The sequence below is a fragment of the Terrapene carolina genome, unplaced genomic scaffold (assembly GCF_002925995.2).
Source record: "Terrapene carolina triunguis isolate 2854851 unplaced genomic scaffold, T_m_triunguis-2.0 Scaffold171, whole genome shotgun sequence".
In the NCBI taxonomy this organism is placed as follows: Eukaryota; Metazoa; Chordata; order Testudines; family Emydidae; genus Terrapene; species Terrapene triunguis.
Genome location: NW_020664522.1, coordinates 2627601 through 2639818, shown reverse-complemented (window position 1 = coordinate 2639818; position 12218 = coordinate 2627601). Strand labels below are relative to the sequence as shown.

Here is a 12218-nt window from a genome sequence, read left to right as displayed (position 1 = left end):
GTGTGTGTGTGTGTGTGTGTGTGTGTGTGTGTGTGTGTGTGTGTGTGATTATTCTTAACAACAAGTAAATGTTTTTCATAGATTAACATGACCATGAGTATCCATTTAAAGAATTAAGTGAAACCACTTCTCAAGCACCGAGTACAAGTTTCAAGTCACTCATCGGCCATCTTAAACTATCCATGGCTGTGAATAAAGGTTTTATATTGGATCGTAATGTGCATTAAATCAAATAGATAGAAGCCTAAAGTGCTTCGCAAAGCTTGTGGTCTTTACACACAATTCTGTCTACAGCCACTCTCTTCTTGTTAGCATCGATAGACCATGCAAAGTGAGTGCAAAGAGGACATTAAACACTGCTCGATCAGAATGGTAGTTTTATGCTCCATTTTCACAGGTGAAAATGACTCCATTAGGTGCAAGTTAGTGGAGAATTGGGCCCTCATTGAAAAAGAAAATAGTCTAACTTTTATGGCTGCAAAATAAAATCTTGAAACTGTGACCCTTGTTTAAAGTGATGCAGTGTTATCTTTCTGAGTGCACAGATAATCTGAAACAATAGCTTCGTGAGGTATGAACAGTTTGAATCTCACTGGGGCGTTAACACTTACGCTTTACTACGAAAATATAAATGATCATAAAAATTTAATTTAACTTCTAAGAATTTCATTTCAGATCCAAGCATGCAAGAAAGAAGGAAAAGGGATGTCAATCAGCTAATGTCATTCCATACAGAGCATGCAAGAAACAAGTGGGATGATCACATTATGAACATCTGCACAATCTATCATAAGCAGCATTTTAGTTTGGAATCTCAGGGGGTGGGATTTGGTTTGGGGGCACAGTGTGGGAGAATAACACTAAATTCTTTTTTCAATTTGGCATAGGATCATCAGTGATGGTTTAAAACAAACAAACAAAAACCCTTCTGTTATAAAACCCCAAATCTTCCTGGATATTAAAAAGCATCATGTCAACTGACAACTCCAGAGAGCTTGAAAAAGCTGTGGACATAGTGCTACGTCAGTTCAGGCCAGCTAGCAACAAAACATGTGATCCTGCAGATTGCTGAACATCCTCAACTCCCATGGAAGTCAACTGAGCCCAGTGCATGAATAATGCCCATACAATAAAATCATAGGAAAAATCATTAAGAGGCTGTCCCCAGATGAAAGGCTTAAAAAATAAAATGACTGACAGGAACAACAAACAGCATCCTACAAAACATCTCGTAAGCAGTGGTGGCAAGGCTGTCGAGACCTGGCTTTCTACAGCATACACGCAGGGAACTTCCAGATGTGCTGACCGCCCAGAGGTGTGTAACAAAGCACCACCTTCTTGTTTATCACTTGCAAAGGATTATTTTTAATCTTACTGGGATATCATCAGCATAAAGCAAAAATCCTATTTATCAGTGTTTCACGAAGGACTGTTAGAGTTACACAAAAATGCAAGGTCACTTTAAAAAGCCAGCAGTCTTCCATGCTCTCAAATCATCAGAAGGGAATCGCCTTTTTTTATAGACTTCTTTTTCCACGGCGTGAGGCTGCTGCTGTCAGTCAAGCCATGGAACTATCACTCATCAGCAGGTTATGAGGTCATGAGCCAGCCTCTTAATTTACTGTAAAGAAGGGGGAAGAAGGCCTATGAAGTAGGTGATTGTTTACAAAAACTTATTTTCTAATAATGTTTCTCATTATTCCCCCTATTTGGAGAAAAGCCATAAATGCCAGAGAGGAACCCATGAAAGTCTGCCTGTCAAGAGGGTTTTACTAAGATTTTGCTAGGGATTCCCTGCAGTTACTTGGGTATCCAGGTAAGTGTGTCTGCTAGTCCCTTGCTGTTCACCCAGGAATTACCCTCTCTGGCATAGTACATTCAGAAAAAAAACAGCAATATGTTGGTATGGAAAGTGCACACAGTTAAATAGGGCCTATTTGAAACCATTGCCACATAGGTTTTTCCTGTATACGAGAGTCCCTAGCCTGAATCTACGCAGAGGAGACTGTATTCACTGCATAGGCTAAAACTTCATCTTCACTGGATGTTCCCTCTTTCACCTCCTGGCCCATGCCTGTATGGAAGCTGTTTTCATGTCATCCAAGTCTGTCCATTTCACAGATTTCTAGATTACCAGCTCCCTGCAACAGCAACAATATTGAAGACAGTAAATAAGATTTTTAAAAATGTTACTTACATATACCATATGTGTTTCTGAATGTGTTCTAGCTACAAAGAAAGAGAAAACAAGGAGTTAGTACAGCAAAAAAAATAAAAAAAGCAAAAAACTGGAAAACTGCATAAAGCATCCAAATATGAGGGTTGCCTGTAGCTGGGCTTCGGTCACCCTCCTTAGAGTCCGGAAGTAAGAATCTCAGTTGTGATGCCCTGGTGCAATTATCTTAATGCACCCAAATGATGAGAGTTTTACACTGCATACAAAGCATCTGCTGGCTCACCTGCCCCATTCCAAATGGGCCTGTCACTCGGGGCACCAAGAACAAAGGAGCAGGAATCACTAGGCACTGGTATAAAGTTTATTTTTTTCAATAGATATAGACACAGTCACAGGGAGGCCATAATGTATCTCCTGAAATGTAGGGAGGTGCACAGGCCATAATGACTGATCCACAGGCAGGGTGTAGAACCCAGCTTCCACTAGGGTTCACAGGCAAGTGTTCTGAAAAATAAGCTAAGAGGCGCATAATCCAATTGAAGTCAGTCAAAACCTGCTATTGACATACGCCTGCCTACAGGATGGTGCTGCCACTCCAAACTCCAGCCTATTTTCTTATAGGATTTGTTTTTTCTTTGAGACAGGAGATATGTTCACAAAGGTAAGTAAAGTGAGATTTGTGCAGCTTGATTTCCACCAAGGTGCACTCCAGGTGGGCCACATGTTCATTATAACAGCTTCATCAAGACAAAGAGGAGTGAGTTGATGGTAATATAATTTAGTGCCCCAGCACAAGTCTTCCAGACACCAATCTCCTCTGCTGACCTTGGGTCCTGCAACCCATTCCCACTCCAGTCAGGGACCCTTCACTACATGCTACATCCAAGGGAATGGTGAGACAGTGGTTGCTATGACTGTGGTGCTGGACAGACCATGATAAATACAGTGGAGGACTGGCCAGTTACCAAAGTTTGACACTAGGGATGTCTGCCTACAGAAGGCAGGCTCCAGGGGCTGTTTTGTGGTGGCAACATTTTTCCCGAGCACAGGAAAAAGTCACTCTTCCAAAAGAAACTCCTGCTGAACCCTTCTCCCAAATCAACAGAGAGAACAAGCCCTGCTCAGATATACCCCTACAGCAAATCTAAGCCTGTGTGTCTGCAGCAGCATCCTAGCAGGAAAAGACCATTTGCAGATGCCAAGAGTTTGTACCACATGAGGAACCTTTGTATGTGGGTGTCTCTGTGTGCGCATGAGTGTACAGTGCACACACATGGGCTTCAGCAGTGTACCAGTGAGAGGCAGGGGAGAGTTGGAAGGAAGCTCACATAATGTCTGTAAGATGAAATCAGAGGCCCATTAAACCGGTCAGCAAGAACGGAGACAGCTGTCCTGCCCTTATTACTTTCCACTTCATTTCCAGGCTAATGAGAACTGGCAAGCCAAAGAGAGAGAGGGACAGACAGACAGGTGCTTGGAGACACAGAGAAGGAGACTGACAGAGAGAAAGAGGAAACCCAGGTTTTTGTATGTTATATAACAATGGCTCCTCGCCCTGGAAAGCCCAGCAGAGCACAGGCTGACTCTGTATGAGAGGGTTTGTTAAGTGTGACAGGGGTTTGCCTAGAATCCAAGGACAAGAAAGAAATGCAGTTGACGGGAGGGGGGAAGGGTAGCTAAGAGAGATGAATGACCTTCTTTAGAACTGAGAAAGAAAGGGTTAAGCCTGCTGCTTCTTACCAGCTAATATCACCATCACACAAAAGGTTCCAACTGGATTCCCCATTCTCCCTTTTACCACCACAGAGCAGAAGCAGTAGCCATGCCTGTGTGACAGTGAGAAGAGTAGGTGTGTCTGCCTCCACTTATCACCAGGAGTTTTTCAATCACTGGAGCTCAGGTGTTTGGGCTCAAAGAGGGAGGAGAGTCATGTTTGTTCCTCCTGTTAGGTTGGAGTCGGTGATGTGGACTTAACAGTAGTGGCTTTTAACCTTTTCCACAGCCCCTTCACCAAAAATCCTCTCCCATTTAGCCTTTGGTAAGGGCAGGGTCATGACATCCTGATACCTATTTGCGAGCTGCCCCCTTGAATTAATTAATTCACGCACACCACCATGTTCCAGACCATGGGTCTCAGCCAGGAGAACCCATGCTCTAGAAGATAGCAGTACGTATTCATTAATTTTTATGGTTAGTATTACAGTAGTGCCTAGAAGCTCCAGAACTGATCCAGGACCCCTCTGTGCTAGAGCTGTACAAACACAGAATAAAAAAGACAGTCCAGTTTGTACACCTTCCCTCTTTCCTATTTCCCTCCCAGAGCTCCACACCAGGGATTTAATGTGGCCAATCACCATGTATACTTATAGAAGGACCTGTTAAAGGGTTGTTGTACAGGTCTCCTTTATGTTGTTGCAACAGCTGCCATTTCACAGGGAGAGACCCCCACAGGATGCATATATGCCACCAGTACATAATATATACCCTAGGGAGGGGGTAGCTATTAATGATTTTGGATGGAGGGCAGGTGATGTGGCTAAGATACATTCAAGTCTCTTTCATGCCTGTTTCTTTTACAGTCCTTTTGGTCTCTCTGTGTCAGGTTGTCCTCGTGTGGCTGTGATAAGCAGAAGTGTCAATATGGCTCAGGCACCAGCACTTCAGTTTCCCAGTCAGAGGGGGTCACAAGTTCATGTCCCAGTAACAGGACCTTCAGATGAGACATTAAACAGATGTCTGCTCTGCTGGCCATTCCAATTTAAGGTAAAGATCCCATAGCACTTTGCATTTGCCATAAAAACAGGTCCAAAGCTGTATGAGAACTCTCACTGAGTGCACAATGGCTGCTGTTTGCCCACGCAACTGCAGCGCTGCCCATATTGAAATAATTATTGTAAAGCACTTTGGGATACCCCAAGTATGAAAAGTGCTTTACAAAAACAATCGCTATTCTGATTTGCATTGAATTGTTATTATGATACCATACAAGTGTGCTTGCTGACGCCAACATTTTCCCTGTTTTGTTTTTTTTAAAAGATAATTAATTAATGCTTTCTTGCTTTTCGTCTGCATTAAAGTGACAGGAGGGGTTATGGGAGGGCGATTGGTTTTGACAAGGAGAAGACTGTAGGCTTTTTAGGATGCAGTGTAGGGGAGGGTGAGCCACAGTGGGAGTTAATTTCACTCCTTCTGCCATCATTTAAACACAATGTTTAAATGCATTTAAGTGACAAAGGCATTTAACAGCTCTTCCCACAGGGATCTTCTCACTGTTCTCACAGGGGTTTCCCCGAATGGAATGCCATTATATGAAGGCTGTAAAAATGCTCTGTCCCCATATCTCCTCTCCACTGCAGGCACTTGCCACAAGAAGCCATCTCTAAAACAACAAAACCAACCTCTACCTTCACAGAGCCAGTGGAGGCTTCCTCATGCTTGAATGGTGGCCTTGGGAAGGGGGAGGGGATTTCCCAATACCAAAGCTTTACAGAAAAATGCACCATCATAATTTATTATTCTGATTATTTGTACTGCAGTAGCGCCTAGAAGCCCCAGTCAAGGATCAGGACCGCCCTAGGCTAGGCACTGTACAAACACAGAACAAAAAGATGGTCCTCCCTAAGAGTTTACAGTCTAGGTACAAGACACGAGACAACTGCTGGATACAGACAGAAGGAACCAATGAGAGGCAGTGGCTCAGCACATCAACTGCCTTAGCGTCGGTGACAGGCCAGAGCTGCAAAGTTCTGATGCAAATCTGAACTCTCCCAAAGTTTGTGGATTTTGGGGTGGGGGCTGCTGGTTTGGCCCATCTCTAATTTGCGCTAGTGCAAGAGTTCCCAATGTGCCCCGGCAACAAAGGAGGCAAAGTTTCAAACCTCGATGTGCCGTAAATTGGCCCTTTTAATAGGCCAATTCATTTACCAGGCCCCTTCTATATTCAAAAAGAGCTTTATGTCCAAGCATTAGTCTGTTGTATCATGTTAAAATATGGGTTTTCGTGGACAAACAGAACTTAAACTGAAGGCAGAGGTAAGCCCGAGATATTCTGACCAAGGTTAGGACCCTCCTGTGCCAGGTGCTGTACATACACACACAGTCAGTCCCTGCCCTGAAAAGCTTGCAGTCTAAATAAACAAGACAGACAAAGGGAATATCATTATTCCCCCACTTTACAGATGGGGACCTGAGGCAGAGAGAAATTAAAGTGACTTTCCCAATGACTTAACTACAAGACCATCTATAACAGTGGTCACCGATCCTGGAGCCTCGGCCAATCGATCGCAATCTCCGGGCCGCTGAAAGTCCAGTGGTGCAGCGGGCTCAGGCAGGCTGCCTGCCTGCCATGGCCACACGCCGCTCCCAGAAGCGGCTGTCTGCTGGCATGTCTCTGCGTGCAGCCCCCTGGGGGAAGGCAGGGAGGGGTGAGGTGGTTTCACGCGCTGCCCCCACCCCCAGCACCGTCCCTGCAGCTCCCATTGGCGGGGAACCAGCCAATGGGAACTGTGGGGGCAGCACTTGTAGGCGCGGGCAGCACACGGAGACCCGCTGCCCCCTTCCCCCCAGGGGTCGCATGCAGAGAAGTGCCAGCAGACAGCCGCTTCCAGGAGCGACATGGGGCCATGGCAGGCAGGCAGCCTGCATGAGCCCCACTGCGCCGCCGATCGGGAGCCGCCTGTGGTAAGTGCCTCGCGGCCGGAACTTGCACCTTAAACCCCCTCCTGCACCCCAACCCCCAGCCCAGAGCTCCCTCCCAGACGCCGCACCCCCTCCTGCACCCAATTCCCCTGCACTGGCCCGAAGCCCCCTCCTGCACCAGACTCCCTCCCACAGCTTGCACCCCTCACTCCTGCACCTCAACCCCTAGCCCCAGGCTCAGCAAATGCACACCCCACAGTTGAGAATGTTACATTGATTTGTGACAATCCCTGAAGGATTTTGGATCTATAAACCACAAACAACACTAATAAAAAGTAAAACTCATGAAATGTCCAGTGGATTCTATGAGATTAGGTGCAGTGTGACCATATGACGCCTGGACCCAAACTCCCTCCCAGAGCTTGCACCCCTCATTCCTGCACCCCAACCCTCTGCCCCAGGCTCAGCCCCCTCCCACACTCCGAACCCCTCAGCCCCAGTCCAGAGTCTGAACCCCATCCTGCACCCCAACCCCCTGCCCAAGCCGGGTGAAAGTGAGTAAGGGTGGGGGAGAGTGAGCGACGGAGGGAGGGGAGAATGGAGTGAGTGAGGCGGGGCCTCTGGGAAGGAGCGGGGCATCGGGGAAGGGGCGAGGTAGATCCTGGGTTGATCTTAAATTCAAAAAGTGCTTTTGTGCGTAAAAAGGTTGGAGATCACTGCTCTAGTGCAATGAATACAAGCATCCTTCATGGCAAGCCAAGTGAGCTCCCTAGTGCAGAAGCGTCAGACATGTGCACATTTGATATATTTTGCTGGCTGCATGACAGGACATATACAAATTCTGCAAAATATATGCTTTAATAACATTTTTTCACCCTAGCTCTCATGGTTTCCAAAAATGAAGAGTGTGTAAACAGAGGCAGTGATAGCTTCCTAAATCTCAAAGGTGTGAACTGCCCCACCCTCCATTAATCCTAATGGGATGTTGGCGCTACAGCCCAATGATGGTAGTTTAAATGTCAACATTAACTCTTTTGTTGTTGATCATTTTAGCAGATGGAATGGGGAGTGTGAAGCCCTGTGTGAAGTGGGAATTGCTGTAAGGAAGGAAACTGCATTGGTAAGAAAAGAAGTGAGATAGAAGATAAGGGAGAAGGAACAAAACAGAGAGAGGAGGGGTAAAAAGGGCAAAAATGGTTGCGCTCCTGTGGGTGACCATATTTTCCCAATGAGCGATGGTGAATATGACATTAAGGTACTGAACAAATTATAAATAATAGTAATAGCTTCAAACTTGGTTACTACGTACCAGCCATATTCTACCCTTGATCTTTGTGCAAATCTCCCATTGGCATGAGTGGGAGATCGGCTGTGGATTGGGGGTAGCATGTAGTCCTACATTTATACGTTGCTCCATGGACCACAACTAACATGGAATCCAGCTCTCTCCTTAGAATGAATTTCACATCCTAGCCCTAGTGCAATAAACAAACAGATCCCTTTTATATGGCTGTCTAAGTGAAGAAGATGCTAACCCAATGGAAAGACAAGTGTGCCATCAGCAGGCAGTGGGGACAGCAAATTGAGAGCTCCCAAAATAATGAAAATACAGATTGTGGCCAATAAAGAAGAGCTCTGTGTTGTGTCCATCCCCCCCGGCAGCTTTTATCGCTTGAATAAATTCATTTCACATTCTTATTCCCTGTCCTCAAGCTATCGTACATCAGACCTGTTTGCTTTTTCCTATGGAAAAATGAAAATAATAGCTTTGGTGTTTGATCAGGATGAGGAGTGAGTCACTCCAGAATGACTTTAAGCATTTTTCCTCCTTTATTGCATGTGCTTTGCTGCATTAAGTAATGCCAAAAATTCAGAGACAGCCCTATAAAATGAGCTTGGTTCAAAGGTGAACCTAAAGCCCTGACACACTGAAGAGGGTCTAGTGTCTGACACCTGGTTCATCACCCTCAGTTCACTGGAACCAGGACCTTTTCATAGATTCCCAGCCCAGAAGGGAACATTGTGACCATCTAGCCTGACCTCCTGTATAACTCAGAACAGAGAACTTCCCCCAAACAATTCCTAGAACATCACTTTCAGAAAAAACATCCAATCTTGATTTTAAAATTGTAAGTGATGGAGAATCCACCATGACCTTTGGTAAGGTGTTCCAATGGTTAATTACCCTCACTGGTGAAAATTTACACCTTATTTCCAGTCTCAATTTGTCTAGCTTCAACTTGCAGCCATTAGATTTTGTTATATCTTTCTCTGCTAGATTGAAGAACCAATTATTGAATATTTCCTTTATAAGGAAAGTGGTGGACTCCTAAACAAGCTAGTAATCTTTGTATGCAAAAGCACACTAGATAGATCAATCCCTAAATGAATAGCATGCCATCTATCTCAGGTATTTACATTACCTTAGTATCTGAGTGCCTTATCTTTAATGTATTTATCCTCACAACACCCCTGTGAAGTAAGGAAGTACTGTTATCCCCATTTTACAGATAGAAAACTGAGGCACAGAGAGACTAAGTGACTTGCCCAAGGCAATACAGGAAGTCTCTGGAAGACCAGGGAATTGAAGCCAAGTCCCAGGCTAGTACTGTAACCACTGAGCCATCCTTCCTCTCTATGCCAAAGCTCCCATTGACGTTAATGGTGCAGGATCAGGGCCTTATGCAGCTGAAAAATGCCTATTTTTGTAAAAAAATTCTCTATTTTCATTTTGTTTTTGTTTGACTGTGTTAACCAAGCCATTTTTCTATTAAAAAACTCCAATTTCCCCTCCCCCCCGTTTTTCCCCAGATTTTTATTGAAAACCAAATCTTCAGTAAATGGATAGGTCTGATTACCATTTTGATAATGTTTTCAATTAAAATATAGAAAAAAGGTAAGAAATTCACACACAAAATGAAAAATATTGACAATTTGTTAGCCTTTTTTTTTTTTTAGAAAAATGGTCTGTTTTCAAAAAAATGAACATTTTTGTTTGAAATTTTTTTGACCTGCTTTACTCATTTGTAGGGGCAGGATGGCTCAGGGAGGATATGAGTAAGAATATACAAAGCCTTTCACCTCTGGCTCACCGAATAGAACATGACCTGGTTTGGTATGGAGTGAAACTCAAAGCCCACAGTGCAGCTGTCAGGTAGTATTATAAAGTGAGTTTGGAGGTAGGAGGAGTTCAGTTACTTCCTAGCAGACAGGTGTCTGCTTCCCAAAGCCATCATCGCAGCCGGTGCAGACTGATTCTGCTGTTAGCAGTCTCTGCAGAGGCGCCAAGCACTGATCGGAGGAGAGTTTATTTATAAATATTTTAGCAGAATGAAGAACCAGGAGGAGTTTTAAATTTGCATTTCTTTATACATACTCCCACTCAGAATCTGCGAGCTTAGTAAATCTGTATAAAATCATCACTGGGGACTGGCAACGTGATTTATAAAGGCCAAGATACCCACAGAGCCAGAAACCTCCACTGAATAGCAGGCAATCTTGCTCTTCAAAATTATTTTTATTGCTAAATTTTCAAAATACCCCAAAACACGGTATCAGTGACGGACATGATCGTTCCAGCGCATTCAGGGAGTAAGGTCTCCGAGGAATCGGTGGAACTCACCTTGGGTACAGAATCCCAGAGGGCTCAACATGATGTGCCCAGGGCACAGGGTACCACAGCCTACCACACAAAGCATAAGGACTCTAGAAGATATGGTTCCAAGAACCCGGTATGCAGGCTGCCAGAGGACACTATAATGCACCCAGGATACAATGCAGTGCACCCTGAGATTCAGGAGTCTACAATGCATGAACCATTGCTTCACCCAGAAGTGCAAGAGATGCTGATCCCACACCAGGAAGGGGTGAAAGGGCAGTCCTAGCCCTCTAATAGTACATCACTTCTATGACAAACCCACAGTTTGCTAAGCTGAGAAGCCAGAATACCAAGGCTGCACTGTGGAGAATTACTTTAATTGTGCAACAATACATATAGGGAGAGAGGATGGGGGGATCCCACACACAGAAACATAGATAGAAAGTCCTGAAAACATACCGATCACATGATTTGCAGTGAATACCCTCTTACCGTGAGACGTTTCGAGGCGTCCACTTCAATCATCCCCCGCAAGAGGTTCTGACAGTCCGGAGGGATGAAATGTGGCATGTGGAACACACCCCGCTTCACCTTCTCCAACAGCTGCCGCAAGTTGTCGTCGTCAAATGGCAGGGCACCCTGTAGGGACATGAGGGAGGAATTGTGGGTGGGAGAAAGGAGAAAAGAGGAATGGGAGAGGGCAAAAGGTGAGAAGTTGAGCAATTTGATGAAAAAAGAAAAGAAAAGAAAAGAAAAGGATGACATTAAGAAAGTCACTATACCATTATAAGAAGTGAAGCACACTTTCTTCACCTGTTGATAATTCCTTAGCATTGCTTTACTTTTTCCAACATGGAAACGGAACCTTGGGCGTAGCTTTTTTATATTAAACTTTTTTAAATTGGAAAATGAACAAGAGACTAAAACATAATGCAAAATATGATGTTGCCTTCTCAGGCAAATTCTTAAGACTCAGGGATCCACTTAAATTCAACTCAACATTTAGTAGCAGAGAGGTGATCAGCAACATTCAAGTAACCAAGTTCAGATTAGTGAGCCAATGTGTGGCTTTGGAAGTGGCTTGGCACAAGTCCAAAATGCCATCAGCAAACAATCGAAGTGGGCACTGATTTACAATATGGTTCACAGATTGCAACTGGTGACCACCGTCACATTGTTCATTCTCTCTCATCTTCCAGAGATGTAAGAGATGATAACATCTGCCATGCAATGTTCTGAAATGATTCAATACAGACTATTGTTTCTAGGGTAGGTTAAAAGCTGTAAATTCTTTTCTGGGGTCATCAACCAGGAGTTTGTTTGGGACATTAACATTATTCCAGAATTCTTTCCCGTGTGCCCCAGGGTTGAATTAGGATGCTTTAAGAGCTTGAAGGTTCTCGAGGTCCACTGGATGAAACTATGATATGGTTTTATCACAAGCCCACCAGAGAATCTCTCTCCCCAAAAATTACTGGCATGATCCTGGTAGATGTGCGGTGTTCTCGAGTCCCATCAAAATCCATGCAAGTTGCGGGTTCTCAGCAACTCTTACAGCCAGGCTCTAAATGTCAGTGTTTACACTGTATTTACTTCAGTGCATGTAATGCTTGGGTAGGATAATACAGTGTATATAACAGACCGAGACCAACAAATCTATTTACAGAGGCCACCAAAAGCCCATTTGATGCTAACAACCATTAGTCATTACCGACCTGTGTTTGTTCATACTAGTGGCCTAGAAGCAAAAAGCCTCCTGTTCATTACCAATCCCTCCAGTTACCTAGTTCCTCATAACTATTCAGG

The 12218-nt window shown here is 44.4% G+C and overlaps 1 protein-coding gene across 1 annotated transcript in view; it reads right to left on the bottom strand.

The window, feature by feature from the left end:
• The window catches only part of BRSK2 (BR serine/threonine kinase 2), a 453700-nt gene that overhangs the window by 65713 nt on the left and 375769 nt on the right, over positions 1-12218 (bottom strand). Inside the window, exons 8-9 of the mRNA XM_026653919.1 lie at positions 10905-11051; positions 2198-2229 (exon numbers count right to left, since the gene is read on the bottom strand). Of these exons, the coding sequence (XP_026509704.1) occupies positions 2198-2229; positions 10905-11051 (179 nt within the window). The remainder of the gene's footprint in view (positions 1-2197; positions 2230-10904; positions 11052-12218) is intronic.